The sequence below is a fragment of the Capra hircus genome, chromosome 1, assembly GCF_001704415.2.
Source record: "Capra hircus breed San Clemente chromosome 1, ASM170441v1, whole genome shotgun sequence".
NCBI classification, from domain to species: domain Eukaryota; kingdom Metazoa; phylum Chordata; class Mammalia; order Artiodactyla; family Bovidae; genus Capra; species Capra hircus.
In genome coordinates, this window is record NC_030808.1 from 1,308,929 (window position 1) to 1,334,440 (window position 25,512).

General features: G+C 38.4%; 1 protein-coding gene across 13 annotated transcripts in view; it reads left to right on the forward strand.

The window, feature by feature from the left end:
* SYNJ1 (synaptojanin 1) overlaps positions 1–25,512 on the forward strand; it is a 94,500-nt gene that overhangs the window by 26,868 nt on the left and 42,120 nt on the right. For 6 of the 13 annotated variants that reach the window (XM_018047148.1, XM_018047262.1, XM_018047361.1 and 3 more), the window contains exons 3-13: positions 732–818; positions 2,672–2,939; positions 6,396–6,621; positions 7,334–7,417; positions 12,646–12,707; positions 14,254–14,350; positions 15,820–15,989; positions 16,728–16,809; positions 19,565–19,717; positions 22,091–22,256; positions 24,505–24,528. In XM_018047148.1, coding sequence (XP_017902637.1) covers positions 732–818; positions 2,672–2,939; positions 6,396–6,621; positions 7,334–7,417; positions 12,646–12,707; positions 14,254–14,350; positions 15,820–15,989; positions 16,728–16,809; positions 19,565–19,717; positions 22,091–22,256; positions 24,505–24,528 — 1,419 coding nt within the window. The remainder of the gene's footprint in view (positions 1–731; positions 819–2,671; positions 2,940–6,395; positions 6,622–7,333; positions 7,418–12,645; positions 12,708–14,253; positions 14,351–15,819; positions 15,990–16,727; positions 16,810–19,564; positions 19,718–22,090; positions 22,257–24,504; positions 24,529–25,512) is intronic. The other 7 variants (XM_018047095.1, XM_018047483.1, XM_018047310.1 and 4 more) reach the window with 2 other exon arrangements.

Here is a 25,512-nt window from a genome sequence, read left to right on the forward strand (position 1 = left end):
AACAGGTTGGCTAATGAGAAAGACAAATGATGAATGTATTTTAAATGTTTTGGCAACATGAAGAGGAAGCTCTGTGAAAGACTTGTGCTTAGAGAAATAAAGGTTTTCAGAAAGTGACTTTGTGTCTGTGTTTTTCTAAGGTGAGTTCAGTTTTGGCCAGAGGCAAAAGTTGGGTCACGCCTTGCAGGCAGAAAGCCAGATCACTGTGCAAAGGCACAGAGACGTGGAAGCCATGTCTGGGCAACAGTGAGCGTCTGATGTGACTGGGGCATAAGGTGCTGGGCTGGGGAGGGAGGGGAATAATGAGGACGGAAGCAGAAGGGCTGTTGAGGCTAAATTCTGGAAGAGTCCTTGTTAAGGAGTTGGGTGTTTTCCTGTAGGGATATCAGGACACAGTGTGTTCCTCGTATTAAGATTAGCTAAACAGATCAAGGGGACAGTGGAGAAAATTCAAAAGCGACCTCGAAAAGATAGGAATATTATTAAAGGTACTTCAGGATCATTAGGCGAGGATGGATTCATGAATAGATGGTGCTGGAATAACGTTACTTCTTTGGGAAAAACTATTAAAGTTACAGGTTCGAAAAAAGATTTTATGCAGTACATTTATGTTAAGAATATCAGACTTAGATTCAGACTTTAGATTTTGGTAGACTCTGGCTTTATAGCTAAAGTGAATCTGATGTTTCAGGTCCTTTTTCTTATACTAAAGCTTTTTCTTTTTTTTATAGCATCAGCAGAAAAAGAGGCAATCAAGGGTACATACTCCAAAGTTCTAGATGCCTATGGACTTTTAGGTGTTTTACGATTAAATCTTGGTAAGTATTCAGTACAATTCAATCTATTTTTTCATTTCTGTTTTTGTAATTTTGAAGATTGATAGAGATGATTTCATAGACTCTGTATTTGATCTGTGAGTATAGAAGCCTCTTAACCTTGAGGTGATTGTTCCCTGAAAAGCCATGCTACATGCTTATGCTCTCCTGATATTAAATTCCAGAGGCAGCGTCCTGTCTGAACACTTGAAGAGATCAGTAACATTGTTAGAAGAGAAAAATAAGCGCATTGCCCTTTCTTTTTTTGCTTCAGTGCACTTAAGGAAAGATGTCTTAGAACACACACTGTTTCCCCTGGTTTGTGGTGGAAAACACATCTGTTTCATACTCAGAACATCTCAGCTTGAGCCTATCTGCCATTCAGTGTCACCATGGGCTGCAAAGTAACATTTGTGATCACCAGTTCTACAACAGTGTGACTGAGAGTGTGGCCCACGGACAGGTTACACTCCATGAGCTGTTTTGTTAGCAGTCTGGATGAGAAAAGAAGCTGGCGCCATCATGCAAATCAACACATGGCTTCCTTCATTGATAAAGTCTTACTGTGGAGAAAAAAAAGAAGTCAGCTAAACCAAATAGTGAACTTAGTGACGCAGTTTTCAGTTCTGGAGCAAGCACCTGTTCTCACTGAACTGGTAACTGGACTAGTTCATGGGTCGTACTTTGAGGAGTGCTGGTCTTGTCCAATGGAGATGCGCCATTTGTTATGACTGTCACACGTAAAGCACTGTGTGTGCGTGCGTGCTCAGTCACTCAGTCATGTTGACTCTTTGTGACGACGTGGACTGTAGCCCACCAGGCTCTAATGTCCATAGGATTTCAGGCAAGAATACTGGAGTGGCTTGCCATTTCCTCCTCCAGGGGATCTTCCCGACTCAGGGATCAAACCCGATTCTCTTGCATCTCCCGCATTGGCAGGCAGATTCTTTACCACTGTGCCACCTGGGAGCGCTTAACTAGTATTGTCCTGGATCATCCTCACAGTCCAATGAGATTTGTTTTAATCTCATTTTCTTTTTTTATTTATTTTTTGGCCACCCCTCGTGGCAGGTGGGATCTTAGTTCCCTGACCAAGGATCGAAACTTGGATCCCTGCATTGGAAGCAGAGTCTTAACCCCTGGACCGCCAGGGAAGTCCCTTAATCTTATTTTCTAAAGGGAGGATATCTCACGTTACATATGTTAACACAGGAAGTTGGTTCATGTAATAAGTAGTGGAGAAGCCAAGATGCAGGGCAATTCTGCCCATGTCAAGCCCCCACATGCTCAATTTACCACTGCTGAATTTCACCTTCAACCTCACTGCACAGGATTTTTGTCAAAATTAGCTGAAAAAAATCGCTATGAAAGTTTTTGTCAGCCAAATCACTTTATAAATTGTTACCAAAGACGTTTTCTTCACATAGCAGCAACAGCAGCAGCAGTTCACATTTAAATGCCATTTTTTCAACCTTACTGTTTATGAAGAACTCTCAATTCATTGTCTTGTCTGAACTTCTTACAATCATAAAGGAAAGATAGGGAAGATAACACCTACATTTAAAAATTTTGATAAATCTTACTTTTAGATTAAGTAGAGGAATAATTTCATAAATGTAAGATTATTCTGTTAATGTTTAAATGTTTCATCATACTAACTGTATTTAAACAAGGATTTTTTTCCCCCAACTTCTGCCAAAATCTAGTTGTGAACTTAAATATGTCTGTGATAAATTTAAAATAACCACACTGTCAGATTTTAAAAGGCAGAGACACGAGAAGAAAGTTGGAAGAAATTTTGAATAGTTTGTAGAATATTGGGACTTCCCATCCCATTAAGTCTTTGGTTTTTGCAGGTGATATTATGTTACATTATCTGGTCCTAGTCACTGGATGTATGTCCGTTGGAAAAATTCAAGAATCTGAAGTTTTCCGAGTTACTTCCACTGAATTTATATCACTGCGAGTTGATTCTTCGGACGAGGATCGCATTTCGGAAGTTCGAAAAGTTTTAAATTCAGGAAACTTTTATTTTGCATGGTCTGCATCTGGAGTCAGTTTGGATCTGAGTCTTAATGCCCACCGTAGCTTGCAAGAACACACAACTGACAATAGATTTTTCTGGTGAGTTTGTATTATGTTTCCCCTTGTGATCATGTGCAGTGCAGCCACTGGGTGAGCTGGAACATGGAAGGCACACCAGTTATTTCTAGAGCTGGCAACGGTGGGCACGGCCAATTGAGAACACTGCTCTTTACTGTTGTGGGATCCTCAGTGGAGCATAGCAGATATCTGCCATCATTTTATTAAAGTAGTCCTGTGATGTGAAATCCATTTACTCTTCCTGATCTAGAAGGACCTTCCATTTCAGACATATATTTAAAATATTTATTTTTAAATCAGGAAGGAATTAATCATAATAGAATTGTGTTACTCATATGTACGGTTCTTAGTTTGAGATCTCATCTCTGGCAACATTTGCCTTTCTAAGCCTGCATTCCCGTATTGTTTTTAATTGGAAGGTTGTAAGTAGATGATTTTGATTCAAGAGCAACCGACTGCAAGGAAGTAGTATGCTGGGATCAAGTTTAGTACTGTAATAAAATGAGACTTAAGTAGGTAACTGTGACATGTTTCAGGATTATGCAAGAAGGTGCTGTATTGTAAATATCCATTAATGGGGCAGCAGGACCCATGTGACTGTAATTGGTATCACTTTATTGGAACAGACCAGATCTCCAGTGTAGTCATTCTCTTGTCCACAGTCAGCATCGCTGTTGAGTTTTTTCCTTAACACAACGGACAAACTGTATTTCAGTTGTTTACCTACATTATAAGGCCAAAATCCAGGACTGTGCTCACAGCTTCCCTCAGTAATGCAGACTCTGGGGGTTCCCCACTGTATACTTTCTCTCTCTCCCACTTTCACTATCTGCCTGAATGGTCCTGGAGAAGGCCCTGGGGGTCAGAGGGCTCAAGGTCAGCAATACTAGGACTGGAAACTATATTTAGAGCAATAACTTGGTAGCTTGTAGCTCCCATAGAAGTGTCTTGGCCCAGAGTGGCATGGGGGAGCCAAGAGCGCAGAGGGAAAAGGGGCTTTGGAGCGCTGTAGCTGGAGACTTGGAGCCTAGCGGAGGGTGAGAGGATGGTGGAGGGGAAGGGAGGGCGTAGGAGAGACAAGTGGCAGTCCCGTCTGCTCATGTCAACCCTGCACTTTTCTGATGGAAGAGACACTGATGTTTCTGAAGAAGGTGATGGTGTTGCAGCCGGTCTTAGGGCAGCTGTCTTTACCTTTCTTCCCTCTGCTCTTTCTAACCCCACATTTCTTAGATTGAGAGAGAAAAGTTTCCCTGCCGTAATCAAAGTCCAGGCAGGTGCAGATGCATTGGCTAAATGGCCAGCAGTTAAGAATATCACGAAGCTTAATCCTTGGGAATAATTCTTTTATCTTTTCATTCAGTTATGGGTGGAGGTGGGGGCCAATTTAGATAACAGATTGAGGTTTATGGGCTGGAAACAAGGCTGAGCAAAGAGGAGGCTGAAATGCCAAAGGTGAGTTTTGCTCACTTTATAGTCTTTAAAGGTTTGCTAAGGATTAGAGTCTGGAGCTTCACTTTGCATAGAAAAAGGAAAGCTTTTAGAATTCATTATGCAAACCCTTGCAGCTTTGTAGAAATATTTCCCAAGATACAGCCAGATAAGTTCTGTAGCCAGAGACTGGCAAACACCTATCCCAAAAGCCCGTGTAGTTTTACTCCACTGGGGATTTGAGGCTGCTGCCAGTTGAGAGTCGAGTGTAAACTTAAATAGAATTAAAACAGCAAGGTGTTGACTGTGAAGAAAAACGAAAACTGACAGCAGAGGGAGAAATTCTTTCTGAACAAATACACAGCTCCCACTGCTATTTAAATGGGGGACAGTCAGTCTGTCCTGCCTCTGCTATGATCTGGGCCTCAGCTGTGGTGTCTGGACGAACTGGGTCACAGCCAGTTTGAGCTTTGCCAGATCAGATCAAGGTAGATAATAAGTAAAGTGTGGAAGCTGAAGTCATGTTTTTAAATTAGTAATATTCATCGGATTTAACGTTATCCCAGGAGTAAGCCTACTACTCGCTGACTTTCCAGTATGCTTTCTTGAATGGATAAGAGAAGCTGGGGTTATCTCTGGTTTATCAGGATTGCAGGTGGCTACCACCTGTTTGCCGTCCCCTGCAGCATAGCCTGAAGTGATGGGGACTGGGGAGACTGCTCCAACAGCATTGATGTAGATTCTTAACAACTCTAAGCCTTCAAGAAAATGCTGTCCATTGTTTTTATACCTCTTTAAGACAAGATAGTGCAAAGCACTTAAGATTTCCTCTTAAACTGGTAGTTTGAAAACCCAGAGAACCAAGCTTCAATATTCTAGCAACTTCCCTTTTGTAAGGTGCCTTTATTATCTGCAAGTCCCAGAGAGGAAGTTTTTCTGCACAACAGCATATTTTACTTGGTGGTGGCTCGGTGAGGAGTTTGGGAGGCCTGTGGTTCCAGCCTCCAGCCTTCCTTTGGAGAAGGAAATGGCAACCCACTCCAGTACTCTTGCCTGGAAAATCCCATGGATGGAGGAGCCTGGTAGGCTTCAGACCATGGAGTTGCGAAGAGTCGGACCAACTGAGCGACTTCACTTTCACCTTTCACTTTCATGCATTGGAGAAAGAAATGGCAACCCACTCCAATGTTTCTGCTTGGAGAATCCCAGGGACGGGGGAGCCTGGTGGGCTGCCGTCTGTGGGGTCGCACAGAGTCGGACACGACTGAAGCGACTCAGCAGCAGTGGTTCCAGCAGAGCCCCTGAGGCAGGCAGAGGGATGTAAAGATGGCCAGTGTGGCAGGTCCCCAGCCCCCATCCCAACTTTGGCCATGACAGCTCCACTTTTAGTCTGTTTTCTGATCATCAGGTTTTTCTGTGTGTTCATTTAAACAGAACTCTCTGCCCTGAAAAAGATTGGAAAGTAGGCCCTCTCTGTTACCTAGAGTATAGAAGTATTTGGAGCCCTGGGAAAACACTAGATAGGCATTAATGTGGTAACTGCTAGCTCATGTAACTATTTAAATTTAATTAAAATGGAGCCTTATAAAAGTCAAGGCTTAAGAAAATCTGTATATGAATTACCTGGAGTTGTGTGTGGAAACGCTTTTTGAAACAAGTGGTAAATACATTATGAAGAAGGACATAACAAATGGGCCCAAATGCTAAAAACATAGAATATGTGCTGCTTTTGCATGGCCCACCGATCACATGTCCGAGGGTCTCCCTGTCTGGCCCTATCCGCCAGTCCCTGGCACAGTGAGTGTAAGTAGGTTGATTTCCCTTTGGCGCCTCTGAAGTCCCAGGGGCGCTGTCTTAGAATGCACACCGTGCTGTGCAGGTGCTGCGTGTATGTGCTCATCGCTCAGTGCGCAGTCACGTCCAGCTCTTTGCGACCCAGTGGGCTGCAGCCCATCAAGTTCCTATGTCCGTGGAATTTTCCAGGGAAGAATACTGGAGTGTGTTGGGGAGTGCTTATCATGCTAATGCAGTCCTTTCTTTTTCTGTTAGGAATCAGTCTTTGCACTTGCATCTCAAGCACTACGGTGTGAATTGTGACGACTGGTTATTACGCCTCATGTGTGGGGGAGTAGAAATCAGAACAATTTATGCTGCTCATAAACAGGCAAAGGCTTGCCTCATTTCCAGACTAAGCTGTGAACGAGCTGGGACCAGGTTTAACGTCCGGGGAACAAATGATGATGGTCACGTCGCCAATTTTGTAGAAACAGAACAGGTATATAGTGTTTATCTTGCTTAATTCATGTGTTAGAGGGAAGTCACAAAGAACAGTTGCAAAGCAGATTTTTATTTGATTCAGAACTCATTTTGACATCTGTAATGCCATTTTATGATTACTCTTGGCTACTTGCGAGCCTTAAGAAAGGCTTAAAACAAGCTTATTTAGGTATGGCTCTTCAAGTAAGTAACAATTTGTTCTAATCAGCATGACGTCATCAGTGCCTTGAATTGAAAATCTTCATTTACAAAGCTAGACAATTTAAGAAAAGTGGGTTTTGATGAAATTAAGTCAAACTCAACTCTTAAAGTTAGGCTGAGTACCATCTAAAACGAGAAGTTACATTATTTTTGGCTATGTAACTATGTAATTGTAAATTCAGGCCTTGCCCTCAATCCAGTTTAAGTCTTCAGATTAGTTTTTAAAAATTAGAAAAAGGTAAAGAAAAACAACTAAATGAATTCAAAAGGATTCCTTTTTTTAAAGTTGTAATGCTAATGCTTATATTTTCACTATTTTCTTGGTTAATGTTTGTAGAACTATCACTAGTTGAAAAAAATTCAGCTTATTTATGGCCTATTTTGACTATTTGGTTAGGATAATTTGTTTATGAGAGGCTGGTCAAGAGATATAACTGTTAGTAGATTTGTCTCCTGATGTAGAGGTAACAACTTTGTGGAAGTACTTTACCCAGTACTTTTCTCTATAGGTTGTGTACTTAGATGACACTGTTTCTTCCTTCATACAAATCCGGGGATCTGTCCCATTGTTCTGGGAGCAACCAGGATTGCAGGTATGTGTTTTGATGTTTAGTTTTCTTTCTTTTTCTCTTCAGAACTTTTCATATTTTTTTTAAGCTTTCAGGTTAGCTTATTAGTTCCTTGGATAATTTTGTTACTCAGTCAAATAATGTTACCTGGATTTATAAATAAATTGTATACAAATTCTGGAACTGTCCTAGTTATTCTTTCCTTCAGTGTTCTTTCAAATATCCATAGGAGTTCAGCTCCCGTATTTCACATTAAAATTTCAGTGTTTTCATGGCTCGTTGATTTTCAAAGTGTTTCTGTATTTACTATCTCCGTATATAACAATTTAGTGTCTGTAGGCAGAAAAATGTAGTAGTTAAAACAAAGCTTCTGAAACTAAGCCTCTCATTTTGAATCCTTACACTGCTAGGCTGTGTGATCTCAGGCAAGTGATTTAACCCCTTTGTGTCAGTTTTCTTATCTGTAACATGGTAATATTAGTAGTTCCTACTTCTTAGTTGCTTACAACCCTTACCTAGTTCTGACCGGCCAGAACTAGGTAAGGGTTAGCTGAAATGACACCCCACTGCAGTATTCTTGTGGGAGAATCCCAGTCCATGGGGTCGCAGAGGGTCGGACACAGTTGAATGTCTGAGCACATTTGTTGTTATTAAGAATATATCTAGGAATTCCCTGGCAGTCAGTGGTTAGGACTCCATACTTTCACTGCTGAGGGCCCAGGTTAGGGGAACTAAGGGGAACTGAGATTCTGCAAGCCATGCAGTATGGCCAAAAAAAAAAAAGAGGAACATATCTGCTGATGAAATTTTACTTTGCAGTTTGTAATGACTTGGAACTTGTCATCTTGAACATTGTTTTCTGTTTTGCTTTCTTATCTTTTTACCCCCAAACTTTCCTTTTGTTTAGTAAATGTCTAATCTTTAAAATGTAAGATTTTTTTTCACATTAGTTCATAATATTGGATTGCCCATACTAGTGTGATTTTTGCATTTTATTTTTATTCAGACATGTTTAGTCCCTAAAGTATTCATTTTGGGCTTCTGATATATACTGCCTAGTAAATTCTGTGCCTTAATCTATACTATTGAGAAAAAATGTACAGGAAAAAGAAAATTTTGCCTTCATTTACTTTCATTTAGTTCACAGCTGGGTCTCTCTTACATTCTAGGATGGTTATTGTGGAGAAATTGCACACCACTTGAATCTTTTCAATAAGGGAGTTTATTCAAGACAGACTAAGAATTAACAAGGATTAACACTGGTGTTGCTTTGCTAAAATTCTCGAGTTCTTGTCAATACCAGTTTGAGTCATGTGGGTTTCATTTTTGGCATTTTGGCATAACTTAAATAGATACATTTCTTCCTGGGTCTCCCTTAGGAAAGAATACCAACCCTACCCTATTTCTGTTTTTGTTACCAGAGAAGGGTGTTTGGAATATTTGCTCTAAAAAATTTCTAAATCCCTGCTTTGATGGGAGGTGAATGCTTTTGGTTTAGAGATAAGCTAGTGTAAGAGATTCTTCTAGTCTATTTATAGACCCTCTGTTTTACTGCTTTCTGTGTTATTTTCTTAAGAAGTTCAGAATTACAGTGTTTGGTTATTCAGTAATGTTGGGTCCTGAGTAGTTACATGGAGGGATCCTCCTTGGATGGGACTTCCTTCTTTGTTCTGTGGCCTGTGCACACAGATAATCTGGCTGGATAATGTCATTTGATTATGGGCCGACAACTGTAGATTTGAAAATTGTGCCTTTCTTGATAGCGATAGTAATTTTTGAGACCTCAAGACAGTCCAGCAGTTCTGCCAAATCATCACTGAGCTGGCCTGTCATCTTGGGTTTGGTTGAGGGTTGGGTCAGTGGTTCCCAGGTATTTAGCGTAGTAGTTTTTAAAGCCAACCTTTCTTTGACCTGAGATGGGTTAGTTTCATGAGTATCTTTTATCATTTTCCCTACCACTCTAAAAGAGCAGTTAACAGAGGAATGAAAATAATAGAGACTGACTTTTTAAAATAAAAATACCAAGGCCCTAAGTTCATTTTTGACTTAGAGCAGTTGTTGGGTGTCCTGAGTGTTCTTAGGGCTGGAGTTTATTTTCAGGGCTCCTCCTTCAAGTTAGTCACTTAGTGAGCTGTTTCACTTCAGTGGTCACAGACAGAGAGTCCTTCCTTGGCAGTTGTCCCTTGTTCTACCTCTTTTCCTCCATGATACATTCTTCTCAGGTTCTTGAAATATTTTAAAGGAATCTTTGAGAGTGATTTTAAAATACAGATTCATGGCCTCAACTTCCCATCAGCTGAAGTAGAATTTGTTGGAGTAGGGCCAAGAAATCTGCATTTCAATCAGCTACCCGACCACTCAGATTAGAGAGCTTGCTGGTAGTGGATCCTGCCAAGGTGGCAGTGGATCAGCTGCTTTCGCAGCGTATGCAGACCGCCTGCTCCAGCGGCCAGCCTGAGCCAACCAAGGCAGCCCTGTGATGGGTAATCCCTGTGCTGTCTGAGGTCTTGGACTTTTCGTTCCCACTTCTGTCATCTTGGTTAAGATCTTCATAGTTTTTTCTTGCCTGAAAGATTCTTACAGATTTCTAACTGGTCTCCTCTCATCTTTCTGGCAGTTCTTAATGAAAAGTGAAGGGAAAGTGTCAGTTGTTCAGATGTCATCTGACTCTGCGACCGCATGGACTGTAGCCCGCCAGGTTCTGCTGTCCATGGGATTCTCCAGTCAAGAATACTGGAGTGGGTTGCCATGCCCTTCTCCAGGGGCTCTTCCTAACCCAGGGATCGGACCCAGGTCTCCTGCATTGCAGGCAGATTCTTCACCATCTGAGCCACCAGGGAAGCCCCTTTCCACTTTTGCTCTGTTACACTTATCAGATCTAGGTACCCATTTCTTCATGTTCTTGCTTCCTCTGCCTATCAGACTTCATACCTGGCTATTTTCTAATAGGAATCCTCTGCTTTCAGAATGAAGGTTTGATGTTCCTCAGTAGCCAACTCAGATTTCATGGAGTGGATTCTAGTCACTCCTCCACACTGATCTCTTCATGAAATTCTTGAGTTCATCTCCTGTGTGTCATTCTGTACACATTTGGGTAGATAATCTTGTATCCTATGAGAAATTCAGTTTCTATAGTGATGCCTCAGAGAGAGCTTGCAGTCTGTTTGGGGAGACAGTCCTTTTATGGATAAGGCAAATATCAGTATCAATTAGCTTGAGGCGTAATAAGAGTTGTCATAAGATGCTACACAGATAAGAGTGACATTTTAATTACTGGCAACTCATTAATTTTATTTATGATTTCCTTTCTTTGAAGTTATTTAGCATTTATAATGCGTAGTGTTCCTCTGATACTATATTATTGATATTAATTGCTTATATTAGTCTTAAAAGATGGTAAGCTTCCTGAGATTTATGCCCAGCATGGTATGGCACACTGAACTTTTGGTTGAATTCAAGTTCCAGAAACATGTGAACACAAAGCGGTAATATTGCTAGAAGATGATGTCCCGTACCGCTCTAGTATTCTTGCCTGGAGAATTCCGTGGGCAGAGGAGCCGGGTGGGCTGCCATCCTTGGGGTCGCAAAGAGTTGGATATGACTGAGTGACCAACACTTTCACTTTCACCACCCATGAAATGGTTTCTAAAAATATCTTTGATGCAACTTTAAAAAAAAATTGGGTAAATGGAAAATTTTATTACATTTACGTAACTCTTAAGAAGTTTTTCTTTAACATTAAGTAGCAAAACTTAGTCTTGTCTAACCAACATATTGCTGTAAGAGTTATGAATTGTAGGTAGTTTCATATATGTGTTGGGGAGCAGGTAATAGGGAACAACTACAGCCATTACCAAAAAAAAATATGAGAAAGCTTGTATTTTTTTTCACCTTCTTGACAGTTAAGAGTACTAGTGCAAGATGAATGTTAATGAATAAACAAAACGCAAAGTCTTGGGCTTTTAGAGAGTTAGAGGGCAACTACCTGAGATGACTCCAAAGAAAAAGTATGAACTTCGTCTGACGTTTCTGTCTCCTAAAACGCACAAATGTGTCTTGGAACACACATCTTTCAAAGCTTAAGATTTTATACAGTCTATTGTGTACTAGAAATAAAATGAAATAAAGATGTGACATTTGGCTAATCAGTTTCTTACTAAGAAGGAAAAGCTCTAAAGAGAGTCCACTGATTTCTCAGGACAGTCATTCAGTCATCTCGGCAGGAGAGGGAATGCTGAATGAATGATAATACTGTTAATTCAGTTTGGGACATGGATGAGCATTTAGAGCTTATTTTCTGGTTTTCAACTGGTCATCAACTGCACGACTGATTTGGCACTTCTCCTCCACGCCACCTTTAACGTCACTTTATTCACAGATGAGCCAGGATGAATTCCAGGGAACCTTGGGCCCACAGTCTCAGGGAAATATTTACAAGTGAAACTCAGGGAAATAATCTGGTCTCACTGTTGTATTTCTTCTTGGCATCTTTTATATCTCTTGATTCTGCCTCATCTCTCTCCCACTTTTCCTATATGAGAAAAGAAAAACTGTAGCAACACACAGTAGGTAGTTATTTTCCATCTTGTTTAATTCTTATAACCCAAATTTCAAAATATGCTGTTGTTTTAGTTGTGTGCCTGAGAGATTGACTTGGAAAGTCTTTTTCCAGGAATGGTTATTTTTAATCTGTGGGATCTTCGGGTGAGAGTAGAGTGAATAGTGTATTCAGCATAACAGAGGAAAAAATATGTAGACATTGCGCTTGTAGGCAGTCTGAGAGAGTAGATGTTTTGGTCAGGAGGCCTTTATTGTCACGGGAATCTTTTTTTTGGAATGAATGATGTTGCTATAAGAGGACAGGTTTCTTCACTTGGCTGGGTTGGTTCTTTTGTTGCACGAATGACAATGTCTGTTGACTTACAAAGGGCATATGTTTAGAACTTAAGATAATGTATATGAAAGCACTCTTAAAACTATCTTACATAAATAAAAATTTCTGTTAGTTTACCAGTGTTGCATAATGCTCTGATTTCTAGTTTTTGTTGGTTTTTTTTAAATGAAGTTGTATTTTAAAAGATAAAAAGGAGAAACCCCTAGAATTTATTTTTTTAAGAGAATATCACAAATGACAATTACTCAGCTTGCTACTGTGTGCTTAGCAACTGAATTATTACATAGAGTAAACAGTGCTATTTCTTTTGTCTGCATGTTGGCTTCTGGTACAATTAAGTATATTTTTCTTGTCTTAGGTGGGATCCCATCGTGTTCGTATGTCAAGGGGATTTGAAGCCAATGCACCCGCTTTTGACAGGTAAGACTGATAACTTTTCTATATTGCTGTGAGTTTTGATGTTGCTAAGCAGTGAGATTAGTTGTATTTACTGCTTCATTTCAGTTTTTGAGCTCTTAAATAAAATTTCTTCTTGACTCTGATTTAAGTGGAAGACAGTGACAGTCTTAGGAATTCTAGGAGTGGTGGCAGTAAGTATGTGGGTCTTGATGTCTTGGCCTAAAACCTACCTCTGATGGTTGTGTTATCCAATATGGTGGCTATTAGTCCAGATTGAGATATGTTGTAGGTATATAATAGGTACTGGATTTCAGACCTAGTGCAAGAAAAATGCAAAATGGCAATATTTGTTTTATATATCAATTACATGTACAAATGATATTTTAGTTGTATTGGATTAAATAAAATATATGTAAATTAATTTGACCGTATGGTTTTTACCTTTTTAATTTGCCTTCTGGAAAATTTTAAATTATATCTGTGACTTACGTTGTATTTCTTGTGGATGACATTGCTTTCTAGCCTCTAGACTGATTAGAAGCTGGAGAGACTAAGGGATCCTGTGTGGGGCCTATTTATCTTAAGGCTGGAGCTGTTCAGGAACTCTGAATCCACATGGAGTAGGCAGTGTCCTCACATGTGAGGTGCAGCTCAGTGCCCTCTGCCCTCACTGCCTTGCCAACCTAGCTGCATGGCTCCTGTTTTCCATGTCCACCCAGCATTAGCCTCAGGGTGGAGAGGGGGCCAGATGACTCTGAAAGCCCTAGCATTAGCTCAGCGCAGTTCAGTTGCTCAGTCATGTCCGACTCTTTGGAACTGCATGGACTGCAGCACGCCAGGCCTCCCTGTCCATCACTAACTCCTGGAGATTATTCAAATTCATGTCCATCGAGTTGGTGATGCCATCCAACCATCTCATCCTCTGTTGTCCCCTTCTCCTCCCCACCTTCAGTCATTTCCCGCATCACAGTCTTTTCCAGTGAGTCAGTTCTTTGCATCAGGTGACCAAAGTATTAGGAGTTTCAGCTTCAACATCAGTCCTTCCAATGAATATTCAGGACTGATGTCCTTTAGGATGGACTGGTTGGATCTCCTTGCAGTCCAAGGGACTCTCAAGAGACTAATGGAAAAACCAAAGCTTTGACTAGATGGACCTTTGTTGGCAAAGTAATGTCTCTGCTTTTTAATATACTGTCTAGGTTGGTCACTAACTTTTCTTCCAAGGAGTAAGCATTTTTTAATTTCATGGCTGTAGTCACCTCTGCAGTGATTTTGGAGCCCCCCAAAATAAAGTCTGTCACTGTTTCCATTGTTTTCCCATCTATTTGCCATGGAGTGATGGCAAATAGATGATAAGTTGATAAGTCAGAGAGAAAATTGCATTAACTGACCTTTCACAAATTCAGAGTTTTGATTCCACGTGAAATGGGTTTGTGTATAGTTTTGCCAAACCTATGAGTTTAAAATACTGCCGTGTAGGTCCTGGTTTAAAGTGGGTTCCTGTTTATTGAAAAAAGTTTTTGACTTATCAGTTGACATATACTTACTTCCTTTCTACCTTTAACAGGCATTTTAGGACACTTAAGAATTTGTATGGTAAACAAATAATAGTAAATCTGCTTGGATCTAAGGAAGGTGAACATATGCTAAGTAAGGCTTTCCAGGTAAGTGATCATTTTTTCCTTCTGTTCTGGCCCATGGACACCTAGAATGGTATTTAAAACATAATAGTCGAATTCTTCCAGGAACCATTAGTTCTTTGAAGGAAGTTAGGCAACAATTTAGGGTAATCTTGCTGAAATTGGGATTATAGAAAGCTTTCAAGGCATTGACCCTGTTTTCTAATCTGCTTATTCATGTAGTGGAGAAGAAGAATACCCTCCTCCTAAAAAATGTTCATCAGTCACTGGCAGAAACATACCAGGCAGTTTCCCCCTTCATCTGTTCATTGTTTTGCCTAGTTCCTACAAACCATAGTCACTGTTTTAAATCTGTGAAATTGTGAATAAAGCATTTGTATACACACAGGACTTCTTGTACCAATGAAAGAAAATTTGAGAATTTCACATAAGAACCTAAAGAAATGTCTAACTTCTAAAGAAAACATATTTTTCATAAATATTTATTGGATCAGTAATGAATTGATATAAATTATAGTGTTATATAAGATCATAACCTTAAACAAAATGGCTAGAAAACATTTTCTCATATTAATGAAGAAAGTTAATGAAGTTAATGAAGTCCAGGATTAATTATTTGGCTATTTTGTTTGAATATCATTAATAAACAAGTTATACTTTAGAGAGTGACTTTTTATTGTAAGCTTTTAAAACATTTGTATATATTGAATGAAGGTATAAAAATGAATTCTTCAAATTTTGATGAGCTTTTCCTTAGAAATCAATTACTTTGCTTTGAGATTCTGTAATAGATATAAACAGTCATTATATTTTTATGGTAAAAAATGAAATGCTGGTTGTTGGAAATAATTTTTCATTTTCTAAACCAAATGAGAATGTTAAGTTCCCTGATAATAATTATATAAGACCTAACTAATCTCTCTGGAATAGTATAGGAGGTTTTAGGAAAGGATGCTATAAGATATTAGTAAGTAATTTTTCATTTTACTGCCAGTGACAATGAAAGAAAGCTTTGTGAAATTAATAAGATTTCAAGGACCTGCTTAGATTTTCATTTAAAATAAAAGTTTCATTTGTAACATTGTGTTGATACAGTCATATTTGGTTAACATTTAAATGAATATTTTCATGGTGGCTTGGATGGTAAAGAGTTCACCTGCAGTGCAGGAGACCTGGTTCAATCCCTGGGTCGGAAAGTTCCCCTGGAGAAGGGAATGGCTACCCACTTCAGTATTCTTGCCTGGAGAATTCCGTAGACAGGGGAGCCTGGCGGCTACAGTCCATGGGGCCGCAAAGAGTCAGACACTACTGAGTGACTAACACTTTCCCTTTTCTTGGCGGTCCAGTGAGTAGTTAAGAATCTGCAGTTTCACTGCAAGGGGCATGGGTTTGATCCCTGATTGAGGATAGGGGATCCTGCCTGCCGGATCTGCGATTTGCAGCCCAAAAATACCCTAAGAAGAATTAAATGAATATTTTCTTTTTATTTTCAGAGTCATCTGAAAGCTTCTGAACATGCTGCTGATATTCAGATGGTGAATTTTGACTATCATCAAATGGTTAAAGGAGGAAAGGCAGAAAAATTACATAGTGTTCTTAAACCTCAAGTCCAGAAGTTTCTGGATTATGGAATTTTTCATTTTGATGGAAGTGAAGTTCAAAGGTTTGACGTCTCTGTTTTTCCTTTCTTTAAATTGGAACTTTTCTGTAGTTATTTAATTTCTTTATTATACTTGAATTTAAGCTTGTTGTTCTTCCTTTCTAACAGTAGCTTACATTACTGGGCATGTGCTTTGCGTGGGTCAGCTAGTGCACTTAGTCTTTACAATAATTAATAACAGCTGTAGGGATGGGTTCTATTGTTATCCGTTCACACTGGAGGAAGTGGGGGCTGAAAGCTGTCATCTTCCCCACGTCACGTAAGTAGAAAGTGTTAGAGCTCGAATTCATCTAGCTCCAAATCTCATGCTGCTCTCTCAGAGGCTGTTCCATTTCTCTCGTAAAATTAATGTCATAATATTTCTTGGGCTCAGTAAAGATTATTTAATGCAAATAAAAGACATTGGTTATTGTTTGTTCTGCTGTAGAACTGCGTGGTTGTAAATCTGAATGTGTGTTTAGCTCCTGACTACTGGCCTCGTTAAAAATAAGTTGACTGGAGAGATAGGTGTAATAGAGAGTGGATGGCAAAATGTTAGCGCTTGTAGAATCTGGATGGTAGATATATGGATGATCACTGTAAAATTCTTTCATCTTTTTTGTGTTTAAGAATTATACTAGAGAATTGAAGTGGGGAGAAAGTAGATGCTACATTTTAATCAGCTTAATTTTTCTCAGTTTGTTTTAGCTTTTGTTATTTTTGTTTTAAACTGCCCATTTAGTTTCACTGAATTTGTTTCAGGTGCCAGAGTGGTACAGTTCGAACAAACTGCTTGGATTGTCTTGACAGAACAAATAGTGTGCAGGCATTCCTTGGTTTAGAGGTAAAAAATATATATATGTGTGTATGTAACTTAATATCAAATTCTTTTATCAGTGCTTTTGTAATATTTATGTTTGTCATTAATTATTTTTCACAAAATGAAGTTATGCTTCATTTTCACAAATGAAGTTTTACTTCTCTTTTATGTTTTTTTTTCCAAGTAATGTCCTTTTTCATTTAAATGTTTCCTTTATCTGTTCTAGATACTTTCTTTAGATAGCTTCTGTTTCCTTTTATTGTTCGTTAACTTTGCCTCAAAAAAAAAGGCCTGCTCTTTATACTGTTTTAGTAATTGTCTCGCTTGCCTGTCTTTTGGATAAGCAAAATATATATATAATATATATATATTATTCTCAGCATTGTCATTTAAAAAAATTATTTTATTTATATATTTTTGGCTGTGCTGTGTTTTCATTGCTGCATGGGCTTTTTTTCTGGTTGTGGCAAGCAGGGGCCACTCTCCTGTTGCGGTGCTGGACTTCTCACAGCAGTGGCCTCTTGTTGTGGAACACGGGTTCCAGCGTGCTCGGGCATCAGCAGTCGCGGCTCCTGGGCTCTAGGGCACAGGCTCAGTAGCTGCGGCCCACCAGCTTAGTTGCTCCGCAGCATGTGGGCTCCTCCCAGACCAGGGATTGAACCTGTGCTTCCTGTGTAGGCAGGTGGATTTTCTAGCATTGAGCCACCAGGGAAACCCTTGTATTGTCTTTTTAAAAGTCCTTTTGGAATTAAGGAGGATCTATTTCCACATGTAGAACCCTATAGGATTTTTAACAATCTAAACCAGTACAGTTTACATAGCAGTTTTTAAAAAATTGCTACCAAAACCAGGATCAGTTGAAAAATGTCATTGTTAGAATAAAAGTGAATGAAAGCCAACTTCTCTAACACACTCTGTTTAAAACTTTTTCTTTAGTACTTAACTATCAAACTCAGTCTAATTTAGGCATAATCTCAGCTGTGTGACAAACTGTGTAGCAATGCTTAGATTTCTCAGTCTTGCCTCTTAAGCAACTGTCAGGGTCATAAGACTATGGTGTGTCTTCATTTAGTTCCGTAGGAACTTAGCATAGTTCTCCAATACTGTCAAAACAGGAATAGAAAGTAAAAGGTCCTTATTTCCTCTAGCAAATGATCTTAAATTTGGCTAGAATATTGGTTAATTAGTCACTCTGCAGCTGAGATTCATTCAGTCTCAAAAGGAGAGTACCATGTATAGAATTTCCTACTAGAAAAATGTATGTTTGATTTAACTAGATTTTACTGCTTTGCCTTTTTTGAAATCTGTTGTTGAGGATTATCGTTATAATTTAGAAAATATGACAGAGAAAAAAAGTGAAAACAGGCATTTGATTATTGGGATTGAGTTTTATGAGATGTCTTGGGTTTGTGTTGAGTTCTCTTCTTAAGTGGCTAAAGACATTTAGTTAGAGTAAGCTTGTGAAACACTTGAACATCTTCACTGAACGCAGAACAAGTGTTAGTTTTCAGAATCTGTCTTAGTGGACTACTCACTGTTTGTTATTAATATTAGGTGTGAGAGTACTTACTCCCCTAGTAGCTTGACTGGTTACAAAATACACTGCAAGTGTAAGTAAAAGCAAACTGCTTGTAGTGAAGACCAGTTTTGCCCAGTTCTTTGAAGAAAGAGCAGATGATAAAGGAGAACCTGGAGGCTTGTTTGCTTTATTCTACATGCCAGCAAAAGAATAGCCCTGGTGTAAGTCTAGGCAATTGGATTAGACCCAGTAGAGAGTTTTTAATATTATTTTAGTTTTTGATCTCTGTGTAATTATGGATAATCTCCATAATATCTTTATCTTATAGATAAGATAAAAGGAAACACAAGTGGGAAGGAGTTAAGTAAAACCACAGGGGCATAGACTATGACTGGATTCCAAATAAGAGAAATAGACTGGGTAAAGATTATACATTGCTTTGATTTTGCCAGACTTTAAGGCTAAGAGTCGTTCAGACAAAAGACTTCTAAACACATATACTGTGATGAAGGAACTGTGGTAGCCCCAAGATCCTTGCATTCTTCGAATACTGTGTTCCCCCTAGTTCTCCCTTATATACTTTACTGATACGTATTCAGTACATTCAGAGCTGTCATGACTTTGTTCAGAAATATGACTTATTTAAAAATTTTGATATCACTTCAAGAGCAGCTCTGCTTTTCTCATAATCTCCTGATCTTAATTACCCAAACATATAGAACCAAATGCAAAAATTAAAGAAACTTGGTTATTTGTATATATTTGTAAATAAACTAAATATATTTCTCTGCTCCAGTGGGTACTGTTGCATAATTATTATTTTAGGTGAACAAGATAAACTAGTCTGATTTATAGGAACTTTTTTTTTCCTTTTTTTGGCCCCACGGCTTGTGGGATCTTAGTTCCCCAACCAGGAATTAAACTCAGGCCCTCGGTAGTGAAAACAGGGAGTCCTAACCACTGAACTTCAGGGAATTCCCTAAAGGTTTGGGACATTTTAAAAAGCTTAAAATCATTTAACCAGAAAAAGTTCTTGTTACTACAAGGATTGAGTTACCTGTAGGTTTCATTGATGTGATAGTTACTTTAGAAATTGGCATGGGGGGAAATAACAAAGCCTATTAAACTTGAATTTTAAGAATCCAGACCGACAGCATCCTGTAGCTATAAATTTTTGGTTTGATTCTGGTAGTTCTTAAAAGGTCACATCGTAATAAATGTATTTATATACTTATAAAAGTTTCTTTTCTGCTATTTTAGATGCTGACTAAACAGTTGGAAGCTCTTGGTTTAGCTGAAAAGCCTCAGTTGGTGACTCGCTTTCAAGAAGTTTTTCGATCAATGTGGTCTGTGAATGGTGATTCAATCAGTAAGATTTACGCAGGAACTGGAGCCCTTGAAGGAAAGGCTAAGGTAGATCTAGATTATAAAAGATCCTCTCTTTTCTTCTTTAATAAAACTTTAAATGAACTCTTTTAAATTAGTAGTTTTTTTTTAAGGTATCTGTTTTAGAATTCTTTTTCATCATGTTTTTATGTCCTCTTTATTAGCTCCTTCCCTAGTGGATACTAATAATTGAATGGATAGTTATTTCCCTAGGTTTGAGAGGTATATTATATATGTATGACATATTTAGTTGTTTAGTGATCTACTAGGCTTACATATGTATTCTGATTTTTTTAATGATTTTTCACTTATGTATGTGTTTTAATTTTTATACTGTTTATTTTTATTAAAAATATGGGTTTTTTTTAAGCCTTTGCTTTTCTTTTTTTTTTCGGTCATACAGGGCAGCATGTGGATCTTAGTTCTTGGATCAGGGATCAAACCCAGGCCCCTGCAGTGAAAGTGCAGAGTCCTAACGACCAGACTGCTATGGAATTACCCAAAATATGTTTGTTTGTTTTCAAATTAGGGCCGTCTTTGGTGGCCCAGTGGTTAAGATTCCATGCTTCTAGTGCAGGGGGCGTGGATTCGATCCTTAGTTGGGGAATTAAGATCCCACAGGCTGAGCAGCACAACCATAATTAAAAGAAAAGTTCCTCCCTCCCCAAATAATACTCTTACCAATAAAGAGTCTTACCTTATTTGCCTTTGTGTCCCCAGTACTTGGCACAGTACGTACAGTTGGATAGATGTGTGGCAAGTGCTGGATGGACAAATAAATCAATGGGTAGTTTATGCAACACCACCTATGAACCCAGTGCTATTAGGGCTGAAGTTTTTATTCTTTTTCTTATCTTACCTTGACAAGGAGGCAATCAAAAAATGTGCCTTTGCAAGTGTGAGGTGTGGATGTAATTATACATCTGTATGTCGTCATTACTTTTTATTTGTTGGTATTATCTACAGACTGCTTCTGCTTTAGTGTTTGTCCCTTACTGAGGGACTTTGGGTACATACTTGAAATATTTTCATTATATCCTTAAATATTGACCTTTTGTGGCTTCTGGATTCAGCTGAATTTATTAATGTACTACAGCCCTACAGTTTCTCAAATTACCCCAGGAATAGAAACAGAGACATTTACTACTTGTATAGTTTCTTATTTAGTCTCTTCAGTATAGCAGCTGAATTTCATCATCTCAGAGTCTTCTGTTTTCCACCTCTTCCTCTTCTTCTGTGTCTCATAAAATGCCACGCCTCTGTTCAGAAGTACTGGCCTTAGCTGCAAAGTTCCTTTTGTTCAACTCAGAAATAATTTGTATTGACATTTACAAATATTTACTTCTTAAATGGTCCCTATTTTGAAAAACCTGATGTTGTTAAACTTTCATGTATTCTTTTTTTAAATAAACAACATAATTCTTGCTTTTAAACCGGAGTCTCTACAGCTATTGCTTAAAATATTCTTTTATGTTCTGCCTCTTTGTTTCTGCAGTTGACTATGTACAGAGGTTACATATATTTTCAGTGATCTTTTCTAACAAACTAGATATGAAATTTTATGTATTAAATATACTAGTCTGAATTGACCTGAAATCTAACATCTGAACTGCTCTTTCTTTTCCTTTCTCTGGGTTCCTTTTGATTAATTGCCTGATAATGTGAATGGTGAGTCTCTTTTTTAAAATAATGTCATTTACATTTGTTTTATGGAAGGAAATAACATTTTTACGCCTCAAATCCTTGTTATTTCTTTGAGGAATAAAAATTACATATTGCAAACTAAAGTTTTTTTTTTTAACTGTTTTGGCATACATTTTATATTTTTATATTTACATAGGCAAAATGAGCTAAAATAGAAAACTGTAGTTTCTATGTTACAGGCTAGACTTTCACTCTCATGCTCAGTTTTGTTTCTAACTAATATCAGTTACTTGGCAGCAATCTCAGTTTTATTCTCTGCTGTTGTGTGCTTTGGAGTTTTTCTGAGAGTGCAGAAGTGCAGCGTGTCCTCTATCTCCTCTGCTTCTCCCCACCCGCCCCATCCACCCCAGGCCTTACAGTCACAATGGGAGAAGTGATCTCCTTGTCTTGAATAAGCACATCTCAGTCTGTTTCCTCTCCAGTAAACAGTTACACACGTTTACTGCTCTAGATGTCATCAGTGGATGCAGCTGTGGCACTGAGCCTCTTCTGTCTCTCTGCAGTGCTGTTATCCAAAAGAGGAAAGGAAGCAGTGACATCTTAATGTGCCATTTTAATGTGACGGTTTGATATTAAGAGTGGAACGATGAGGTCCTTCTTACTACAGTGAAGTCGTATACAACTTATCTAAAGTTTCAGAATACCTGTTGAGTGAAAACAATGTAGAATGAAAGTCCATGCTTTTTTCCCCAACAGGCTGGAAAGTTAAAAGATGGTGCTCGTTCAGTTAGTAGAACAATTCAGAATAACTTCTTTGACAGCTCCAAGCAAGAAGCAATTGATGTTTTGCTCCTGGGAAATACTCTAAATAGTGATTTAGCTGACAAAGCTCGAGCCCTTTTAACTACTGGAAGTTTGCGTGGTAGGCGTACTTACTTTATATTTTACTTTATGTTGTCTATATTCCTTCTAAAAGTCCAAGAGGTGAATGTAAACTTATTTACATATACACTTTCTGGTTTGAGTTGATTAAAACAGTTTTTTGAAGGAATTTCTATCAGTGTAATTTTCTAAAATTCCATTCTCCAAAGGAGGTTTGATTCTCCTAAAATATTTATAGCATTAGCAGAATTATTAAGCTGTAAACTGAAGCCCATGCATGTTTTCTTTTATAGGTTATGATTGAGGGGGGAAATGATTTAAATATTGCTAACTTTATTTAAGGCAAGATTTCATAAAATATTCAACTAGTACTTTCAGTATTCAGTAACCTACCTAATTATGTAGAAAGCATTGCTTTATTGAAAAAAACAATACCTATTCTGGTTATTTTACTAATCACCACCCCAGACTTGGTCTTACTTTTTAAATGCTGCTGTTTGAATAAGCTTTAAATCATATTAATAATTTTTAAATGTTGCTTATTATTGGACACTGTCATCCCTAGTTTTAATATTTGACATAAAATATATGTCAGGCTTTCAGAATAGCTGTTGATTTTTCACTGTGTTTCTTTAAAACCAAAAGAATTTGAGCTCATGTCAGTGAGCATATTAAGCAGGATCATGGGAAAACTCAGTATACATTGTATAACTTATTAAATTAGACGCCCTTAATTTCATTTTTTTTTTCTACTTTAGCTTTCCAGCACTCTGAACATTTTTTTTTTTACTTCTGTTATTCCCCCAAAAGAACCCTTTCAGTTTTCCCTGTTTTCAACTAGGAGAAATTATTCCTCAAATAACCTCCTCATGGGTTATCACTTGTTATGATGGATTCTTTCAGAATTCTGCATGGTGCTAAAGGTAGTTAATTACAGTCAGCTCCTCGGGGATCTGTGAGTAGGCTGGGGGACTGAAATCTACTAAAGCTCTGAACACCAGAATCTGATCATAGCTACTGCTTTTAACTTCAGGCTTTCTTCCAGCAGTAGACACTGACTCATTTGCGTCTTAATCACTTCTTTCCACCTGTGCCTGCTTTGATATGGCGGCATTAATCAGCAACCACTGAAAGTAAGCTATTGAAGGAAAGAGAAGTGAGGGACCTGAATAATTCCCAGACTTGATCATTAATTTTTTAGTTTCCTGCACATTTTACTGTGAAAAAATGTACCCTTAAAAAACAGTACAATCAGTTCTGCTATAGCTCTTATTCTAAGAATGGGAATTTATTCCAACAGGGATGCTATGTCAGGAAAAATTGTGAGCATAACGCCAATTCTGTAGTAGTTCATGCATGTTTCACTGGTAGTAGTAGTGCCAGCGAAATGCCGAAAGCTGCGTTCAGCGTAACTGAGGTGGATAGAAGTACACAAAACACACATGTGCATGTGCATAGACCTGTCCCTCCCTCTGTCCACCAACTGTGTGATGGGCCAGATCCTCCCATATCCGCTGCCACAACTTAATATCCGGTTTCAGAGAACCCTTCCAGTATTCACAGTTGCTCAGGCCTCTTCCTGCTCATTTCTATAAGCAAACCTCAAGTCTTTTTGAAGATAGAGTACCATATGTTAGACGTATTTGTCCATTCCTTAGCCGTTTAATGTGTGTAGGGTTCTGCTACTGTTTTTATAGCAGGTTCCTGTCTTGGCACATCATTGCTGAAGTGTCTGAATGTTGTGCCCAAACCCAAATATTTTTGCCATGAACCCCGTGCCTGTGGGAATTTGCACCATCTTGCATAGCATGGTCATTCTGTTGGAATGTATGTGTTTTTTTAATAACTGAACTGATTGTACCTGTCAGCTGGTGAGTCCCAAAAGAATACTCCAAGGTGTGCATTAGGGCAGTATCTGCAATATTTCAGTGTCCTCCAGCCTCTTAGGTTTTCGGGTTCGTATTCTCCCTCAAAAGTATGTGCACTTGCACACTCAGCAGACGTACATATAGGACCGGCCTGGAAAGCAGGCCTAGAACCTTCTGATTGTGAAACTGTACATCACTATGTCCCCATAGGATTTTTCTTAGATACATACAGTGGGTTTACATCAGTTATTGTAATTTATTTTATCTTTGGTGTCCTCCAGTCATCAGAAAAAAAAGTCATCAAACTAAATCAAAAGAAAAAAATGAAGCTGTCTGAGGTTTTTTCGTAACACTCTAGACTTCAACTGTAACTTACTGTGTTACTAATGATTCTTTGTTTTCTTCTTGATGCATCCGTAGTTTCTGAACAGACATTGCAGTCAGGTACAGTATAGAAAATGAACCTGTCAATAAACGCAACTTTTTCTCAATTTTTTTTTTAAAGTGGATGTTGTATATAAATAGAGCCACAAATAAATGGAAACTTTATTTTGCCCTCTGATTCTGACAGGATAAATTGATGCTTTGTTTTAATCTGAGAAAAGGAATTTTAAGTTTGAGAAAACAGAGTACTTCATTTAGAAGGAGCTATGCCAAGCTCTTTGTCTTCTTGTAGCAAGTGCTTAATTGCAATTAAATATGGGTCATCTAGTTTTAATTTTACATTTCAGTGAACAAACATTATTAGTGTTATATTTTACCCTTTATTGTTGTTTAGTCACTAAGTCATGTCTGACTCCTTTGGTACCCCATGGACCATAGCCCACCACGTTCTTCTGTCCATGGAATTTCTCAGGCAAGAATATTGGAGTGTGTTGCCATTTCCTCCTCCAGGGGACTTCCCAGCTCAGGGACCGAACCTGCATCTCCTGTGTTGTCAGGAGGATTCTTTACCACTGAGCCACCAGGGAAGTCCTGGAAAAAACCTAGATGTGACTCTTACAGATTAATGTCAGAATACCACCTGTGATATTTACAACTACTCAATAGCACTTTTCACACACATAACATTTTTAAAAAGACATTGACTCATTTTCTCATATGGTGTGTGAAATATTTTCTGAAACTGGAAGACCTGCACTAAAATGTGATCTGAAACCTTTTAAAAAGCATTAAGATTGCTAGCAAAGTTAGAAGAGCCAAGTGTGTAAGACCTAAAGGTCTTATTTTTCTTGCCATTCCAATTCTTAAAATCTCATACCTTCATTCTCTGGACAAGGTTTATGATCTTGTGTTTAAACTTGAATCTGTGGCAAAGGGAACTCTTGCCAGAAACTTTGCTGAAAAGGCATCTTTTCTTCCCTTCACTTAAGATTTGGTATCACTTAAGATTTGTTTCACTTAGTTATTTTTCTGAGTGTTTTAAGA